The following is a 21,216-nucleotide window of genomic DNA, read 5'->3' as shown; positions in this document are numbered from 1 at the left end:
TTTTTAAAATCCTTTTTTTAAATTTCAGATAGATAATAGCTATGCATTTACTCTTCAAGTTAAGCTGCAAGCCACCAAGCTTTGTTGAGTTTTACTCATGCAACAGATAAACAGGGAATAACAGACTATGTTTTCCTCAAGGATTTCCACCAAGGTTAATGCACAGGTAGACTGAGAGAAGCCCAGGCAGTCATGGAAAATCCGGTCCTACCTAACCCTAACAGAAGCAGGTTAAGATTCATCTAGATAAGGTAGTATGTTTGTTCGTACTGTGCTTAGGAACATGGCAGCAAAGCGTTCATCTGTGAGGTGAGTTTTGCTGTTTACAATGCTACTAACGAAAACCTTTTGGTCCCTGCTGCTGGTTCAACCCCAGCGTTAACTAATGACTGTCTGAAGCTAAAAGTTGTTGACCTGAAACATTAAAACTCTAGTTTCCCTCCCCACAGATATTGCTGCCCTGTGTGTTCCAACATAATCTGTCTTTATGAAAGGCTATCTACCTTCAATGGAGAAGATAGGTTTGATTTGTTTGGAATTGATTTGTCAGGTGACATGCCATTGACAGCAAGTTCTGAACCAAATCAGCCTAATGCGACATTGATAGGTCTGTGATATTCCAGGATATCGCTGGTTGATTGCATTGTGATTATAATGAGGTCAGTCAGCTGGAGGTCATAGAATATGAGCTTGAGGCTATTAATCTGGTCCAATCAGGGAGCTCTGGCTGATGGATAAAAAGAGGAATACTGGAGATTCTGACCCTGGGTGCTGACTCTGATGAGGCTGTGCCACAGTAAGGGACACGCTACATGTAAATAAATGTGACTTCGTGAGGGGATACTGGCTTCTGTAAAGTTATTTCAGTGGCAACAAGAGTAAAGCATGCTCCTGAAGAAAGCCGTTTGCATTGTTATCTTTAAGTTGCGATAAGCATTTCTTCCATCATACTATTGCTTGGGAAACTTGACTCATTCAATCCTGTCATTGAAGTCTGGACCCAGTATGTGGAATGAATGTATTACTTTTTTTCTGGGCAGATGAAAAGACATGATTCATTCTCCTGCCAGCCTGTGGACCTGCAGCTTTTTCTGTTATTTGGAGCCTGTCTTTCCCTGAGGCACCAGATATTAAAACCTTCTAAGAGTTGACAGATTCAGTTAAGGAATATTATGACCCCCCAAGCCTCCTCTAATTTTGAGATGGTATTGCTTTTTTCCTCACTCAAGAACAGGAGAAACCATGCCATGATTTTTAACAAGGTTAGGTTGACTGGCAGCGACACAAGTTTGGTTTATCCTTTAATGAGATATGTAAAGACGGGTTGGTATGTGGGATTAATGATGTAACCATGCAAAAGTGCCTACTAGCTGAAGCCCAACTGGACTTCAAACAAGCACTACAACTGGCTTTATCTTTGGAAAATGCAGAAAGTGGAGCATATGAGTTGCAGAGTACTCTGATGAAAGTGAATATACTTGCCAATCCTTCTGAGCTTGGGGAACAGCATTGTGTACAGGCAATTGTATAGCCTTACTCAGGACTTATCACTTTAGGATCTAGGCTGGAAAGCCATTGTAGTTGTTGCCAGAATGCAGATTTGAGACAGTAAAAGGTCCTATTAGACCCAAATTGAGTAAGATAACTCATCGGCTGGTATCCAGGAGAGTTCGTATCCTGAAAAGTCCACCTACGTCTGGGTTGGAACAGTTAAATTGCTTAGCAAGATCCAAATCAGATCTAATTAAAATAAATGTCTTGTTAAATGAAATGATTCTAATGGTGGTTGGCACTGGCGTGGTCATTATCAGTGATTTCAGAATCAGTTTCTAACAAAATTCGATCTGGACTCCAACTCTTAGGTTTGCTCAAGACCTCAGGTATGCTATATCGGGCAGGCCTTACAGTTTATGGGTACAACTTCGACATTGGTCTCTTATGAAATGCAGCTGGTTCGGTTACAGTGATTGTAGTACAAGGCCCTTACCCAAACTTGATGAGGCAAACTTGATTGAGAGAATCCCTGAGATTGACTTCACATTTTTTGATTAGAAAATGGCTGCCTGAGTGAAGTCCTAATGAAACACCCGGAGGTTTTCCTGGAAGGTCTTGGGACTATCAGCTGACCCAAGGCCATCTTGCAGATTGACCAGGAAGTAATTCCATGATTCTGCAAGGCCTGCCCGGTCCAAGAGGCAGAAATCAGAAGGCTGGAAAGTGAAGGAATCATCATATCAGTCCAGTTTGCAGAATGAGCAGCGCCGATCATACTGATTTTGAGGCCCAGTGGATTGAAATGCCTTTGTGGGGATTTTAAACAACTGGTAGGTGGGTTTTCACAGCTGTTTATGTACCCAGTCCATTGAATTATATGCAAAGATAGCAGGGGGCTGTCTTTCACAAAGCTGGACATAAGCCGCAAGTACTTGCAATTGCTTAGATGAGGATTCCCAGAACTTTGCTATATTTAATACCCAGAAGTATTTGTACCAGTTGAGACTGCCATTTGAGGTATTGTCAGCCTGTTCATTTTTTTTCAGCAGACAATGAAGAGCATTTTGCAAAGTGTACCCCAAGATGCCATTTGTTTAGATGATGTGCTAATAACAGGGAAGACTAATAAGGAACTCTTCGAAAACTTGAAGCAGTCTTTACTTGTTTGATTGAGGCGGGTGTACGCCTGAGAAGGGAAAAGTGTGCGTTACGGGCCCTCCAAGTGACCTACTTGGACTACAGAGTCAACAAAACTGGGTCACATCTGTTGGAAGGTACAGTGAAGACGATCAAAGGTGCCCCAGTTCCCATGTCCAACCAGGAACTTAGGTCATTCCTTGAGCTGTTACTTTATTCCGGAAAGCTCCAACATAACCTGGCCTCCATCCTGACACCTTTGCCTCAACTATTTCAAAGAAGATCAGCCTTGGAAATGGTTGCATAGCCAAGCCAAACTTTCAGGGAAGTGAAGAAATAGCTTTTGTCTTCTGAGGTGTTGGCACCCTGTGGTCCCAAGCAAGGTCATGCAGTACCTCCTCGTATGGCATTGGGGTAGTATTAGCTCATAGGTGGCCCAATGGAGAGGAACATGCAATAGTATATGGGTCCAAGACTTTGGCTTCTGCAGATTGCACATACGCCTAGATGGAGAAACAAGGATTGGCAGTCATGTTTGGAGTCAGGAAGCTCCATCAATACTTATATGGTTGAAAATTTGTGATAATAACAGACCACAAACCCCTACTAGGTTTGCTTAAAGAGCACAAGGCAGCATGGCCCATAGCGTCAGGCCAAATTCGGCAGTGGGTTGTAATACTAAGTGTGTATAATTACAAGTTAGAACACTGTCTGAGAGGCCAAAGTGGTGAATATGGATGGATTGATCCACCTCTTGTTGTCAGATACACCACTGTTGTTAGCATGGTTTAAGTTTTTTGGACACACTTGCAGTCACACCTGACAATATCAGTCTTTGGAGGCAGAAAGATCTGATCCTGTCAAAACAGAGACAACTGGTGGTGACGGGGAAAGCCAAAAGACTATCACAGCCAGAACTGAAACCTTTTTGGACTTGGGGAGACCAGCTTATAGTAGAGGACTGCATATTGTTACAGGGAGTAAGAGTGATTGTCCCTAGCAAAGGTCGCTGCCAGATACCAGTTGAACTCTTCCAGGGTCATCCAGGGGTCCCCAAAATGAAGATGTTAGCGAGAAGTTATGTCTTGTGGCCAGTCTTGGTTTCAGTCATAGCAGCATTGGTAAGGCAGTCCCCAGATGTCAACAAGGACAAAAATATACCGCCAGCAGCTCTCCTACATCTGTGGGCATAAATGGATAAACCTTGGACTCAGTTACAGGTCAACTGTGCAGATCCTTGCATAGGCTCAATGTTCTTAGTCATTGTAGACACCTGCTCAAATTGTTTGTCATGCAGAGTCAATTTGTCAAATATGGGAACCATGGTAGAAAAACTGCATGCATCTTTTTTTAATACGTGCATTCCAGGAAATGTCGGTCATAGATAACGGACCATCTTTTACTAGCAGGGAATTTGGGTATTTCCTAAAGTCAAATCGTCTTTGATATATAAGAGCTGTTCCATATCTTCCATCATCCAATGGCCTAGCTGAAAAAGCAGCCCAAACTTTGAAAGCAGGCTTGAAGAAACAGCCTACAGCCTCACTAGATTACCAAGGTGTCCTATTTGATTATAGGACCACCACACATGCAACTATGAGGATAGTACCAGCGGAGTTGTGAATGTGTAGAAGTTTCTGCACTAGGTAAAATCTGATCTTTCTGGACCTGGGTGGCAGGGGTAAGGGTGAAATGGTTTCGGGAACATCAGTGTTGGAACAAAGAGTCTGCCAAATGAAAGAGACAGTTTACTACAATGGAATTAAGTTTGGTATGAGAACCAAAGAAATGGCCCTGCATGGATAAGAGGCATGGTTGATGCCAGGTCAGGACCAGTGGCATATGAAGTTCAGGTCAGTGTGGTGGTCCTGACAAGCATGCTGACCATATGTAAGCCGCAAACTTGCAAACAGTGTGAGGGCAATACATGCCCTGCTCCTCAGAACACACAAAGCCTGTCAGAACCCATGGGTTCACTCTGTCTGTAAAGTATTGATGAGACTTCTGAATCTGAGACGGTCATGATGGATGTGGCCGTATTGATGACTGAGTAATGCATTCGCTAGTTGGCTATCATACCTAACTGGTAACCCAAGGGGCTACATCCTTATCATTGAAGTGTTGGGAAATAAACGCCTCATACTTAAAGTTATTTTGATGTTACTTTGTCAGTCCATCACAGCTAACTATTTTTCCACAGAATCACAGCTTTCTTAGGGTACGGAGGAAAACCATTCAGCGTGTTATGTCCACATTGGCTCTGCAAATTAGCATCATTACTCAGTGCCATTCTTCCTCTCTTCCTCCATAATTCTGCACAATATTTTTATTTAAATAGTTATCTAATGTTCTCTTAAACGCCTTGAATGAGCTGGCCTCAACTGCACATGCAGGTGATCCAATCAGGATCGAAAAATTTTTTTCTTGCATTACATTACATTTTCTGCAAGTCACTTTAAATCTGTGCCCATTTGTTCTTGATCAGTTAACGAGATGGAACAATTTCTGCATCTCCTGTGTGCACCATCTCATGATTCTGAAAACTTTAGTCAAATCTCCTCTTAGCTTTCTCTTCTCTAAGGAAAGCAACCCTAGCATTTCAAATCTATCTTCATTACTGAAGTTTCTCATTCTTGGAATCGTTTGCTAAACCCTTTTTGTACTCAACTGTATTCACATCCTCCCTAAAGTGTGCTATCCCAGAGCTGTGCACGATGCTTCAGCTGAAGTCTAACCTACCTCCTCTTGCAATCTATGCCCAAATTAATAAACTGTGTTACTATATTCTTGATTTACTATTTTGCACCTATTCTGTCACCTTTAGTGACTTATGCACATGAACACCCTTTTCTGTATGCTTGCTTTAGAGTAATACTCTTTAGGCAGTCTTCCACGTTCTTTCTGCCAAAAAGTATCACCTCCATGCTTATTCACATTGAACCTCTCATGCCACCTCTCTGGCCACTTCACCAAATCATCATTGTCCATTTGATGTTCTGCAGTATCCTTCAGATTAGACATGACTAGATGCTGAGTGAAGAAGATGGTGAAATAACTGACGAGGGCAGCCCAAAAATGAGAGCCAGCTGGACTTCACTGAAAGCCAGAACTGGAGGACCAAAGGGTGGGGCAGGTGAACCAAACACTGTTGCATTTAAGTGTAGCAGCTTTACCAGTATTAATTAAAGGACGAACCTGGGTGGAAATATTGCTGAGCAGGACATTTTAAAAAATGATAAATGGGAAGGGTAAATATTTAAAAAATATTTTTGAATCAGCAATTTGTATTGCAATCAATCTGTCATTGTGTACATCATTAAAAGATTAAAACTTGTAAATGACTATGTGTCAATGTGGCCACTAAGACTTCAGACTTGGATGATATCTGATTCTGAGCATTAATAATTAACAACTATATTTCCTCAAATCACGAACATAATGTACATAGCAATACAAAATTTAGTTCATTGGAACTTATATTCTGTTGTTCAATATTTAAGTGATCTGTGTATTAAAAAATGCACTTCATTGTATTTATGGCATGCATAAGATTATTTTTTATGGCAACCATTTGGACATTGCAGATTTGAGTATTATCATAATTCACTTGGGAAGGGAGTGTCAATAATCGATCCCAACTATTACACAAGCTGCCACATATATGTAATGACCCAATTAAACCAACAAGATGACCCATTTGATGAAGGGTCTAGGCCCGAAACGTCAGCTTTTGTGCTCCTGAGATGCTGCTTGGCCTGCTGTGTTCATCCAGCTCCACACTTTGTTATCTAAGATGACCCATTTGCCTGACATGATTGCCCTTCAGAACAAAAGTAATTCATTGTAGGCTTCATCATTAACTGGAAAATAATTATTTACCATAAGCAAACTTATTCTTCAACAAAAGTCAACGAGCAGAAATGTGTTATTAATTACTACAATGCAGCCTTAGCTATACCATTTTAAAACTCTAAACAATGTGCATTAATTCATGAATAAGAAAGACTGAAACAGATGGTTCGACACAAATATTATGGATGAGAAGCTATTGACAGCGGGAAACAAATTATGTAATTCGTGAGTCCAGACCACAAGGGTAGGATGAGTTATGACGGTGACAAAATGTCTGCTGAGTGATGGTTGATCTTTAAGTCATTTGCTGATCGGATGGACCTATGTCTTGTCTTGATAAACCTTTTCCAAGCTTTCAGTTTGTCATTTTGACCCAGAGAAATGGCGAGAGGTGCTTCCTGTTTACAGGCTTCTGGTGTCTCTGAGTGCACACAACTGACAAGTTCGTAACAACTGCTGCTGGACCAATTCAACAACTGTTATTAGGCAGTATTTCATTAACTGGGAGACAGCTGGTGTCACTTTGTCCCATAAAATATGCATCTCACTGACCCAAAAAGTGACATAATCCTGTGCAGTTGAAGTGTACACTAAACAATCCCACATGATCTTCAAGTTAGAGTCCTACAGCGTGGAGAGCCCTTCAGCCCAAACAGGTCCATGCTGACCAAAATGTCCATCCACGGTAACCCCATTTCCCTGCAGGCTCTGGGCAACAGAAGCCATCGCCTGTCCCTTTGGAACTTGCAAAGGCTTTCCTGGTACTTTTAATGATAAAGCAGGTTCAACTTTCATTTTACAGTTTGTAGTTGTGAAAAAACAAAAAAATGTGCTCCTTTATTGTGAAAGTTGGTACGATGCCAGCGAGAACATGGAAGAAATCTTACCCTCATTATTATTAATAGTGCAATATAGTGATATACAATAAAGTTCTGTATTTGTGCTGCATTTTAACATTTCTATTAATGATAACATCTTCATTATTAGGTAGGGCCAAATGGAGAGATGCAGTGCATTGAGAGAATGGAACTGGATGCAGTCCATACTCCAGAAGAATACATAGGCACAATGATAGACCAATACCACGAATCTCTTGTCAAGAAAGAGAAAAGTAGTGTGCAGTGTGATATACAAATTGAAAATAATACAGATATGACCATTCATCATTGTGGAGGCAGACAGCTGGAGGGCCTACAACCAGATGTATCTGTTGAAAAAACTATTAGTCCTGCTAGACGTAACAAAATTAAGAAGAAAGGTTAGTCATTTTTATTTTGAGTATGTGTAACATTTGATAGTTATTTAAAGCCTTTTGACCTTACCATCCCTATCTGTAGTGTGTAAAACTCATCAGTTTCCGGTTTTCTGCTCTTCTTGCTGCATGATTAGCTGCTAGGATGGCATGAAAGAAAATTCCTGCACCGACTTTCAGCAATCTTCCCTGCAATGGGAGAATCAACTAATCTCACTTTAACACAGAGTCCTATAAAATGCCCTATATTTTATCTGGATTTATTCTATGAACTGTATACCTTGTATTGCAGGGGAGCTAGTGCATGAGTGTGGGGAAAGCTATGATATTACTGACAGAGTTAATGAGCCCTGGTTGAGCATTTCCAAAGGATTAAGAAGCCTGACCAAAAGATAATTGAAGAAATTGGTTATAATTTGTGATTTATTAATGTTTCAATCTATATTCTTAAAAAAAGAAGCAGAATTCAGCCAGATAGTTTTGTGCTTTTGAGAGAACAAGCTTTCAATGGGAAATTCTGGATGTGAATCGGAATCTTCCACTTAGATTGTTCATGCACCAGTATCCTCCCCCTTTACCATGTAATCAGTTAGAATTGGCCCCTCTTTATCCCGACCCTAAACCATGGTCAACAGAAATTGGAATAAAGCCAATTTTTAGTGGAATGCAGGTTGGAAGTTGCAAACATAAAATAACAGCTAATGTTGATGCCATGTTAGTTACATGATTAGGATGTTGTCATGTTGTGCATGTCCCATCATATCACTTTTATATAGTATTAAATACAGCCTGGTTCAAATTGAAAACTTAACTGTTCCAAAACAAACGATATGTGTCATAGAGACTGTGTACATGTGTAAATATTAACACGTTACCAGTAATTATGAACAGGGATAAGTTTTAATTCTTGGGTTTAACTCCTGCACCTGGGACTTTCGACAGGTGTAACTTTTAATCACTTACTGTAAACACATCGTTGTTGCACATAAATTATTCAGTTAAAAACACAGGGATTTACTGGTAAATGCTGAAAGAACTGCAAATGCTGTAAATCAGAAACAAAAACAGAATTTGCTAGAAAAGCTCAGCAGATCTGGCAGCATCAGTGAAAAGAAATCAGAGTTAACTTTTCAGATCTGGTGGTCTGATGAAGGGTCACTGGACCCGCACCTTCTGTTTTTGTTGTTGGTGATGACTTACTGGTTTTGCCTATTGGATGGAAAAAAATACCATGGGTGATTTGGTGATGGGGGAGAAAATGTTTAGTTGTGTATAAGAGCACTTCTGAAATATAAAAAATTAGAAAAAATTGAATCAACTTGTTGGATTTGCCGTGACATGGTGCAATGATAGACATGATTTGAACCCTAATCTTCTGGTCTAGAGGTAGTGTCACTACTGCTATGCCACAAGTCCCTTTAAAGAAACATTTATTTTAATCAACCTGCTCAGAATTGTTATCCTCCTTTTTAAGGAAGGATATGCTGGCAATGGAAGCAAACCAGAGAAAGTTTATTGGGTTGATTCCAGGTATTAGAACTAGAAATAGGCTTTATTGTCACTTGTACTCCAGTACAAGGATACAGGAATATAGTGATACAAGATACATAGGTACAAAACCTTAGGTAAAGAGTAGAAAAATAAAGAAACAAGTTAGAAGTTAAATATTATAGTTCTTGTCGGTATAAAGTAGTAAATAAGAAATCAAGTTAAAAGTTCCAAATTATAGTCCTCCTTTAGTTATCGGCCTGCAGTTGCTCCATGCTGGCCTTTCTGCAGGGGGACGTGATTTCTGTCCCATACTGGGTTTGATCTTGTCTTATGAGTAGAATTATCTATGGTTATCTAAGATTACAGGAGATCTTGATCAGGTTGTTGTTTGCTCGTCGAGCTGCCTGGCTTTCGTACAGACGTTTTGTCACCATGCTAGGTAACATCATCAGTGTGGCCTCTGATGAAGCAATATTGTTCTACTTCTGGAGTACTGTTTTCAGTTCTGGTCTCCCTCTTGTAGGAAGGATATTATTAAGCTGGAGAAGACTCAGAAAAGATTTACCAGGATGCTGTCAGGAATGGCGGGTTTAGGTTGGAACTTCTTTCACCGGAGCGTAGGATGTTGAGGGATATAGATGGGATGAACAGCTGGTGTCTATACCCTAGGGTAGTGGATTTCAAGACTTGGGAGCTTATTTTTAAGGTGAAGGAAGAAACAAAGACATGAGGGGCAACTTTTTTATTCAGAGAGTTGTTCATGTATGGAATGAACTTCCAGAGGAATTGATGGATGTGGGTACAGTTACACTGTTTAAAAGACATTTAGATAATTACACGAATAAGAAATGTTTGGAGGGATATGCACCAAGTGAAGGCAGGTGGGACTAGTTTAGTTTGGGATTATGATTGGCATGGGCTAGTTAGACCAAAGGGTCTGTTTCCAGTGCTGTATGGCTCTAAGAGAAGTTGAGTAGGTTGGGCCTATGCTGACTGGAGTTTAAAAGAATAAAAAGTCACCTTATTAAACCATGTACAATTCTTCAGGAGTTTTACAGGATATATGCTGAGATGTTGTTTCCCCTAGTGGGGGAGAACCAGAGGGCATAATCTAAGTGAGGCCCCACCTCCTCCACTGCTTCCAGTTAGGACAGAGGTGAGGAGGAATTTCTTTACTCATAGCATAATGAATATGTGGAGTTCTATGTTGCACAGGGGTGTAGAGGCTGGGCTATTAGGTATATTCAGGACTAAGGTAGACAATTTTAATGGAATTGAGTTAAAAGGGAAAAGGCAGAAAAGTGGAGTACAGGATGGCAGCGCCATGGCTAGCACTGCTGCCTCACAGGGCGAGGGTCCTAGATTTGATTCTACCCTTAGGTGATTGTCTGAATTCTCAAATTTGTGTGAGTTTCCTCTGGGTGCTCTGGTTTCTTCCCACAGTCCAGAGATGTGCAAGTTAGGTGAATTGGCATTGCTAAATTGCCCATAGGATTTAGGAATGTGCAGGCCATGTGGATTAGCCATGGGAAATGCGGGGTTATGGGTTTGGGGATGGATCTGGGTGGGATCATCTTTGGAAAATTGGTGTGGACTCAGGGTGCCAAATGGCCTGTTTCCACACTGTAGGGATCCTGTGATTCTATGATTATCAGATCAACCATAAAATCATTAAGTGCTAGAGCAGACTCAACAGGCTGAATAGCCTACTTCCGCTCCTACTTCATGAACCCCTCCAGTGTAGATGCAACTTGAACTTGGATCTTTGAGACAAGAAGTAGGAAAACCTCCACTGTGCCACAAGTGTCCCTTTTTCAGTAACCTGTCCAGACACACTGTGACACATCTCATTGGTTGATGAGATTTGAACCTGGATCTTCTGACCTAGAGGGAAGGATACTACCACTGCAGCAGAAAACTTCTACATTGTAAACATATGGGCTGATCTAAATATATTGCAGAGTCTGCTGATAGCACACTTTCTGATTATGGAAGCAAATAAAGGTGGCTGTAGTCCTAACTCCTCTTGTTTGAAGTCCTGTTATCAAGATTCCAGCATAATGGTACTGTGACTGGAAAAGACACATGGTTATGTTCCTCTTACCTGACAAAAATCACAAGAAACCTGAGATATTTGTAACTTTGCAAGGTCAAAGTGGCAATCTAGGTGATTGAAATCTGCTGCTATTATTTGCCCTTCCAAAGACAGTTATAGTTTGAGATACAATCATACTGGAGTACACATGACTATAGTTTGTAACTTGATGTGTATCATTGAGTCCCCTGTTTAGTGTACTCTTCAACAAGAGATATAAAAGGAAATATGCTCAAATTGTGCTAGGTCAACAGTTGAAGGAAGATCCCACTATCTATGGTGAATCTGGTACAACAAAGAGCTCCCAAGGCAATTTGGTATTAGTTGATTAAGAGCCAGGCAATGAGCATCAGTTTGGTTATGAGACCAAATGGTCCACTTCTGCTCCTATTTCATATGCTTGTATTTTGAATAGTTGATGCGGAATATCAGAGAGGTTTGAAGATTCATATTCACAAATCTCAGGACTTCAAATGGATAAAGTCATAAGGAAGCCAATTGAATGCCGAGCTTGGTGATCATTAAACTAAATGTGCCAATGTTATTTGAAGAAACATGCCTTGGAACTTAACCAAAATTAAACTCCAATAAGTAGAACAACTTAAAATGAGGACTAATTGTATCTGCTATTGGATTCATTTTAGTAAATCATCTGAAAACTGTGCATCCTCCCTTTTGACCTCCATATGTATCTTCCTCCGCATATTGCACTTTGTGTAATCACTAAGAAAATACTGTGTTTTTGAGTCTTTGTTTTAAATTGATCAATTTTATCTTATATCTTTGTCGAGATAATTAGGAAACCTATTTTTGTGTATCATGGAATTAATCCTCAGCTGAATGTTCATCCATGACTATTGGTAAAATAGTGTAAAACTTGTTGGCTAACATGCTGTGGGATATTTTGAGATTGTAAGTATCTTTTTTTTATTCTTTGAAATGCTTTTACTTGACAGATGTTAAGAAGACATTTCAGTGTAAACTGTGTTCTTATACATTTACACAACGGTCTAATCTAGACCGTCACATGAGAAGCCATTCAGATGAGCGGCCACACAAGTGTCACCTTTGTGAAAAGGCTTTTCGAACTGTCACCCTTCTGCAAAACCATATAAACACTCATACAGGTAAACTAACTGCGTCATGCCTGTACTGTATTCGTTCTTTGTTCGTTAATGGGATGAGGGCCACTAACTCGGCAGCATTTATTGTCTATCCCTATTTGCCCATTGGGCAACTTAAGAATTGCCCATGTTGTGGTGGGTCTGGACTCACATATAGGCCAGACCAGATAAGGATGGCACTTTCCTTCCCTAAAAGACATTAGTGAACAGATGGATTTTTTCCAGTAATTGGTGATGATAATCTAATCTGATTAGATCCTTAGTTCCAGATATTTATTGAATTCCAATTCCATGATCTGCTATGGCGCGATTCAAACCTGGGTCCCTAGAACATTATCTGGGTCTCTGGATTAACAGTCCAGTGATAATACTACTGGGCCATCACCTCCACTAGTTGTGGTAATGGTAATGCAATCTGTTTAGTCAAAGAGTAAGACTGGTTTGAAGAATCAGGACTACAACTCTGTTATTCTCCCATGGCTCGTATGAGCTAGGCTTCCATAGCAAGTATTGGAACCAAGAATTTAGACAATAGACAATAGGTGCTGGAGTAAGCCATTTGGCCCTTCGAGCCACCACCACCATTCATTATGATCATGGCTGATCATCCACAATCAGTATCCTGTTCCTGCCTTATCCCCATAACCCTTGATTCCACTATTTTTAAGAGCTCTGTCTATCTCTTTCTTGAAAGCATCCAGAGAGTTGGCCTCCACTCCCTTCTGGGGCAGAGCATTCCATATATCCACCACTCTCTGAGTGAAGAAGTTTTTCCTCAACTCTGTTCTAAATGGCCTACCCCTTATTTTTAAACTGTGTCCTCTGGTCCTGGACTCACCCATCAGCGGAAACATGCTTCCTGCCTCCACAGTGTCTAATCCCTTAATAATCTTATACGTCTCAATCAGATCCCCTCTCATCCTTCTAAACTCAAGAGTATACAAGCCCAGTCGCTCCAATCTTTCAACATATGATAGTCCCGCCATTCCGGGAATTGACCTTGTGAACCTACGCTGCACTCCCTCAATAGCAAGAATGTCCTTCCTCAAATTGAGAGACCAAAACTGCACACAATACTCCATGTGTGGTCTCACCAGGGCCCAGTGCAGCTGCAGAAGGACCTCTTTGCTCCTATACTCAATTCCTCTTGTTATGAACGCCAGCATGCTATTAGCTTTCTTCCCTACCTGCTGTACCTGTATGCTTGCTTTCATTGACTGGTGTACAAGAACACCTAGATCTTGTTGTGCTTCCCCTTTACCTAACTTGACTCCATTGAGATAGTAATCTGCCTTCCTGTTGTTGCCACCAAAGTGTATAACCACACATTTATCCACATTAAACTGCATCTGCCATGCATCCATCCACTCACCTAGCCTGTCCAAGTCACCCTGTATTCTCATAACATCCTCTTCACATTTCACACTGCCACCCAGCTTTGTGTCATCAGCAAATTTGCTAATATTACTTCTAATGCCTTCGTCTATATCATTAATATATATCGTAAACAGCTGCGGTCCCAGTCCCGAACCTTGTGGTACCCCACTGGTCACTGCAATTTACCATTCTATATTGGACTGTTCCACATTACCCTTGGAGATCATCCCAATAGCAATTTGAATCCAGGTCAAAATGTTAATTAGCTACTTTTTTAGATCCCCTGGCTTTACCCTATCTTGGAATGGAGTAGATGATTTGAGGCCTCCCCATCATTATGAAAGTGATATCTTTGGGAGAAATTGCTGTTTGGGAGAAGTAGAGATAAGCTGAATTTTAATATTATTAAAAGTAGACATAAGCGAATGTAAAAAGTGCATAGTCTCATTAATTGTCAAGTGCACAACGATAGAAGAAATAGGAGCAGGAGTAAGCCAATTAGCTCCTCGACCCTGTTTTGCCATGCAATGGAATCATGGTTGATTTTCTATTTTAGTACTATTTTCCTGTGCTATCCCAATGTCTCTTAGATTTTTTAATGTTTGAAAATCTATTAATTTCAGTCTTGAAAATACTCAATGACTGAATCTCCCCAGTTATAGAGTCGTACAGCATAGACACAGACTCTTCGGCCCAACGAGTCCATGCAGAACATTTTCGCAAACTAAACTAGTCCCATCTGACTGCTCCTGGCCCTTATCCCTCCAAACCTTTTCTATTCATGTACTCGTCCAATGTCATTATATTATAAACTTCTATCAGGTCGTCACTCAAGTTCCTACGCTGCAGTGAGAAATGTCCCAGCCTCTAGCCATTTATTGTAATTCAAACTTTCTGTACCTGGCAACATCCTGGGAAATTTCTTCTGACCCCTCTCCAGCTTAATAATATCCTTCCCATAACTGGGTGACCAGAACTGGACACAGTTTACCAGAAGAGGCCTTACCAATGTCCTGTACAACCTTAACATGACTTTGCAGTTTCTAAACTCAAAGAATTGAGCAATGAAGGCAAGCATGTCAAATGCTTTTTTAATCATCCTGTCTATATGTAACACAAACTTCAAAGAATTATATACCTGCACTCCTAAGCCCTCTGTTCTACAATGCTGCCCAGTGACCTACCATTAATTGTATAAGCCCTACCCTGTTTGTCTGGATAAATAAGTTCCTATTCATCACAGACCTACATGGCCAAACCCTTACTCTGAGACTGATTCTGGATTCCACCAGCCAGAGGACACATCCTTCCTGTATTTACTTTATTGATCCCTAAAAAAATTCTATATTTGAGTAAGATCACCTCTCAACCTTCTGAACTCCAGTGAATAAAATTCCCGTGTATTTAATTTTTCCTCAAAGGATGATCCTTCTGTCCCTGTAATTAAATTGATGAAACTTTGATGCACTCCCTTTATGGCAAGTATACCTTTCCTAGGTAAGGAGACCAAGCAACACACAAGGTGTGATCTCATCAACAGTGTAAATTATTATGTAATTGCTGCAAGATATCTAAACTGAAACCTTCTTGTAATAAAGTCAACCTACCATTTGCCTTGTAGCTGCATGTTAACTTTGCGAATCACGAACAAGAATATCCAAGTCCCTTTGAAGTTCAGCACAATGCAGACTCTTCTTTAGAACTGTCAGCAGACCTGTCAAATGCAGGTGTCAAATTTTAAAAGGATTTATTAAAAGCAAGTATCAAAAGGTACCGCCACAAATGTCAAAAGTACTTTCCAAGGGAACTGCCTAAAATCTCAAGGCACTCAAAATTCTAGCCCTTTAAACAGATCAAAATATGAGGGGTGATAGATTTAAGACAGATGTCAGAGGCAGGTTCTTTACTCAGAGTGGTAAGGGTGTGGAACACCTTGCCTGCCAATGTAGTTAACTCAGCCACATTAGGGGCATTTAAACAGTCCTTGGATAAGCATATGGATAATGATGGGATAGTGTAGGGGGAGGGGCTTAGATTAGTTCACAGGTCGGCGCAACATCGAGGGCCATGTTCTATGAGTGTTTTAAAACCACTGCTTTTGAAATAAGCTTGAGGATTGCCATTATTGAGTAAATGCTTCCTGGTTATTTTGTATCACATGAGTTTAGAATTTCATAGTTTGATTTAGAATAATAGAATCTGTGCGGTGGGGAAAGAGGCCATTTGACCCGTTAGGTCTGCACCGACTCCAGAGAGCATCCCTCCCTATCCCCACATTTACCACCTATCCCGCCTAGCCCACACACCCTTGACACAACAAGCAGTTTACCAAATATCCATTCCGTGTAACATGCATATCTTTGGACTATAGAAGGATAACTGAGCACCTAGTGGAAATCCTCACAGACACGTGGACAGTGTGCAGCCTCCACACAGTGGCCCAAGGGTTTTGATTTGGGTTCCCTGGCACTTTGAGGCAGTTGTGTTGCCACTGTGCTGCCCTAAATTCAAATGGTTTATGACTCTTATGGTTATATAATCTCTGAAGAGGCCTTGTTAAATCCAATGTTTGTGATCATGACGGGTGGAATCATTAGACATGAGCGTGGAAGCAAGTCATTCAGCCCATCAAGTCTGCTGTAGCTTTTAATGTAATGATATCTGATCTGATAATCCACTTCTCATTTCCCTGCTTTTCTCCCATAACTCTTGATTTTAAAATCTGTTTCAGCCTTGAAAACATTTAATAAGCTAGATTCTACTGCTGTCTGCAGTAAAGAAATCCAAATTCTGCTTCATCTCTGTCTTAAAAGGGCGATCTCTTATTCTGACATCATGTCCTCTAGTTCTAGACTCTCCCACAAGGGGAAACAACCATTCAACATTTAACTTGTCAAGTCCTCTAAGAATATTTCATATTATCTTCAGCAGTTCGTTGCAGACAAGGATGACTGTCTTCCACTCTTAGGATGCGTCTTTAGATAGCTGTATAGACCAATATTACATGTTTCAATAAGTTGGCTTTTCATTCCTTTACCTTCCATTGTGCACAGGCTCAATTTACTCAACCGCACCCTGTAAGGCAGGCCTCGTAAACCTTTCGTAGATAGCCTTCAATACCATTGTATCTTTCCTTAGATAAAAAACCAACACTATTCACAGTAGTTTTAGCACACATTTTCTGATTCTTATACTCCATTCCCTTTGAAAAAGAAAGCTAGCACTCTTAGCGATTTATGTACGATTACTCCCCTATCTATCTGTGCAGTAATTTTCTACAGTATTTCTCCACTTAAGTAATACTTGACTCCTCATTCATTTTTCCAAAGTGAATAAACTTCACATTTTCCCACATATTGCTCAAGGGAGCAGCCCCAAACACAAATACTATGAAATTTTTCTTTTGGCTACCATTGCTAGTCTGACTATCCCAACCAACATGAAGATTAAGTCAACCATAATTGGTATACCTTTTTACAATTCCTCATCGTCTATGTTCTTTCACTTGTGGGTTAATGGGTATCGCTGGGTAGGCCAGAATTTACTATCTATCTCTAGTTGCCCTTGAAAAGGTGGTACTTAGCTGCCTTCTTAACTACTGCAGTTCATGTACATCTCCTGATTTATTCTCTGACCTGGCATAGAAGGCCTGTACTTCTACTTCTGCCAGTGTTGTCATCCCCTTTTTATTTCTTACCTCCATTCGTGTAGATTTTACATCTTTCGATCCAAGACGACTTCATGCTCTCGTACTTATTCCATTTTGTACAATGCCACCATCCTTTCCTTACAGCATGTCCTTTAGAAAAATCGTATATCCCTGAATGTTCAGTTCCCTTGAATGGATATTTCACAGAATCCCTACTGTGTGGAAGCAGGCCATTTGGCCCATTGAATCCAGACCAATTCTCCAAAGAGGATCCCACCCCAATCCACCCCCAAACCTATAACCTTGCATTTCCCATGGCTAATCCACATGGCCTGCACATTCCTGGACCCTATGGGCAATTTAGCAACGTCAATCCACCTAACCTGCACATCTTTGGAAGAAACCAGAGCACCCAAAGGAATCCCACACAGACATGAGGAGAATTCAGACAGTCACCCAAGGTTGGAAACAAATCTAAGACCCTCACCCTGTGAGACAGCAGTGCTGCCATTGTCAACTCCGCTTTTCTGCCTTTCCCTTTTAACTCAATTCCATTAAAATTTTGTCCATCCTAGCCTTGAATATACTTAATAGCCCAGCCTCTACAGCCCTGTGCAGCGAAGAATTCCACATGTTCATTATGCTATGAGAAAAGAAATTCCTCCTCACCTCTGTCCTAACTGGAAGCAGTGGAGGAGGTGGGGCCTCACTTAGATTATGCCCTCTGGTTCTCCCCCACTAGGGGAAACAACATCTCAGCATATATCCTGTAAAACTCCTGAAGAATCGTATATGGTTTAATAAGGTCACTGTATTCTTCTAAACTCAAATGAGCATAGGCCCGACCTACTCAACTTCTCTTAGAGCCACACAGCATTGGAAACAGATCCTTTGGTCTAACTAGCCCATGCCAATCATAATCCCAAACTAAGCTATATTTACTGTTGTAAGAAATACATAACAAGGAATTGAAATGTAGTTTATTTTATCAATCTGAGTGTTTTTGTAATACCTTCTGCAACATATACTTCAAGTGTTATGTTATTTAATCTTAGTATGGCTCCTGAGGTATGCCCACAGTGGATACTTGATCAGGTGGCATAGTGGATATAAGAGCGAAGGATGGTGGAGATGAGTTGGCACTAGATTGTTATAGGGGCTTTAAAGGGTAATGGAGCTGGGCAAGGAGAATAGGTTGGCATGGAGGGTATGAAGAGTTTTGTGTTAGGTGGAGTAGCTTAGTATTGCCTGGAATACATGGGAGGCTGTGAAGAGGAGCACAGGTTAGCATGGAGGATATGAGGCATGATGGAGAGACATAGCTTGCTAAAGAGGAGTTATGTGGAGGCAATGGAACAGTGGTAATGTCAGTGCTGTAATAATGCAGTGCAACAGACTAATGTTATGGGACATGGATTCGAAACCCATCTTGGTAGATAATAAAATTTGAATTCAGTAAATAAAAGCTAGCCTAACTGTTGCTAATTTTTTTAAATATAACAACCTGAAACAAAAAGAGAAAGTGTTAGAGAAACTCAGCAGGTCTGGCAGCATCTGTGGAGAGAAAAACAGAGTTAATGTTTGTAGTCCATTGGCCCTTCATCAGAACTGATTTACTGATGTCCTTTAGAGAATGAAATCTGCCATTCATACTAGGCCTGGCCTACACCTGACTCCTGACCCGTAGTAATGTGGTTGATTCCTAAATAGTGGAATCAAGGGGTATGGGGATAACGCAGGAACAGGATACTGATTGTGGATGATCAGCCATGATCATAATGAATGGTGGTGCTGGCTCGAAGGGCCGAATGGCCTACTCCAGCACCTATTGTCTATTGTGTAAATGGCCCTCTAAAATGGCGTGGAGAGTAAATTAGTTCAGGGGCAGTTAGGGATGGGTAACAGATGGTGGTCTTGCCAGCGATATTCCCATCCCATTACAAGAGTTAATTGAAAATGGGTTGGCTTAGAGCAAGCATGGGGAATTTGTGAAGGTGGGGAGATATTTTTTGTTCCATTGCTTTACAATTTCGGAAACAGTGTCGCAGAACAATACTTGTTCAACCCAACTCTGCACCTCACATCTTCTGCTCTTATTCCCGGGCGGAAGGGACTCTAGGGAAACCCTCACATCCTGGAACAAATGATAATTTACAGGATAATTTCTCCTGGATCGGATTTGTGGATCTGGCAAGTGTTTTGATGCTGTCCTCCCAACCTGGGAGTGAAAACCCAGTCCTAATTGTCTGCTTGCCGTCAGCACACCTGCTGATATTGTAGTTCACTGCTGTGATGAATATCTTGCTTCCTTGTTCCTGTAAAACAACTTGGACCCCATTAACAAGTAAATATCCAGGTTTATTTTCACCAGAATTTAGAGCATAGTATATGATCGCCTTCATCTTCCCCTTAGCCCTTAATTAAAGACAGAGATCAGATACAAATAATTTCATTAACGTATTTATAACACTTAGATTTTAAATTTGAGTTCAGTCATTTGTTGTCCAAAAGATAATCTGCATCCTTAACCAGTTTTAATCTGATTAAAATTAAATCATTTATCTTACTGCAACTTGTTTTTTTTAGGCACTAGACCACATAAATGCCCTGACTGTGCTATGGCATTTGTTACGAGCGGTGAGGTGGTGCGACACAGACGTTACAAGCATACCCATGAAAAGCCCTTCAAATGTTCAATCTGTGATTATGCTAGTGTTGAGGTGAGTTCAGTTCTGTGTCTGTGTGAGTGCTAAAGGACCGAGTGGTTTTGAAAACTAAGGACAGATTTTCTGTTCTCCAAGTTCCCCAGGAGCAGAGGAGTGAACTAGAGGACATGGGCAGGTGAAATCTGCCACGTGATATATGGCTCTTCTGTGTTGCCCAGGGATTTCTATAATGTTACAAATGTAGGGAACCATATAAAATCATGGGGGTGTGTATAGACAATATCCATTTCATTTTCTTCCACATATATTAAGGAAGGGGAGCAGAAGAAATATGTAATAGGCCTTGTATGTGATCATGATGTTGCCACAGGGTGACAAGTCAGAAAACAGTTTCTTCTTTCTTCCACATGGTCAGCAGGATGCAGTTTGTATCTGGGCTTGATGGCCTTTTGATTGTTGTTTTAGATAGCAGCCGAAAGGGAAGGTAGGTAACAGTTAGTATCACTATTATGGACTCACGCTGAAGATGTGTGAATGACCTGAACCCAAAAATCCACGTACCTTGCAATTCAGGTGCATTCATTTATCTATTTTCAGGCTAAGGACAATAAGAAAATCTTAGCAGGAGATCTGAATTCATATCCAACATAAATTGGTTAAGTTAGACCATTTTTCCTTGCTTCCTACATTCACTATTCCTCTCTGTCAGTTGTAAAGGTCTCTTTTATCCATATGCTTGTAATGTTACAATACAGCAAGAAAAACGCATGCAGGATGAATGGGATGACATGATGCTTTACTAAAAAAATCTGCAATCTCTGTTATTTTCATAAGCAGGAAACTGGGTTATTTTTCATCAAGATACTGTTGTGTTTTTCCCAAAGAGGTGAAGGAAGGACAAATTTGAATACATTGCAGTAAATTCGAGCACATCTCATATGGTGTCTAGGATTCTTTGTCTTGAGGCAATTTGCTATAGAATGCCACAGAACATAAGGGGGAGTTTAATTTAGAGCAGGAAAGTCATATGAGTGTCTATTTCATTTTACTACCAAACAAAATACACTGAAAATAGTATG

The 21,216-nt window shown here is 40.6% G+C and overlaps 1 protein-coding gene across 1 annotated transcript in view; it reads left to right on the top strand.

The window, feature by feature from the left end:
• The window catches only part of LOC125461424 (transcriptional repressor CTCF-like), a 176,808-nt gene that overhangs the window by 47,978 nt on the left and 107,614 nt on the right, over positions 1-21,216 (top strand). Inside the window, exons 3-5 of the mRNA XM_059652880.1 lie at positions 7,471-7,741; positions 12,278-12,448; positions 20,058-20,191. Of these exons, the coding sequence (XP_059508863.1) occupies positions 7,471-7,741; positions 12,278-12,448; positions 20,058-20,191 (576 nt within the window). The remainder of the gene's footprint in view (positions 1-7,470; positions 7,742-12,277; positions 12,449-20,057; positions 20,192-21,216) is intronic.

Source organism: Stegostoma tigrinum, chromosome 19, assembly GCF_030684315.1.
Source record: "Stegostoma tigrinum isolate sSteTig4 chromosome 19, sSteTig4.hap1, whole genome shotgun sequence".
Taxonomy (NCBI): domain Eukaryota; kingdom Metazoa; phylum Chordata; class Chondrichthyes; order Orectolobiformes; family Stegostomatidae; genus Stegostoma; species Stegostoma tigrinum.
This window is presented reverse-complemented; position numbering and strand designations above follow the sequence as displayed.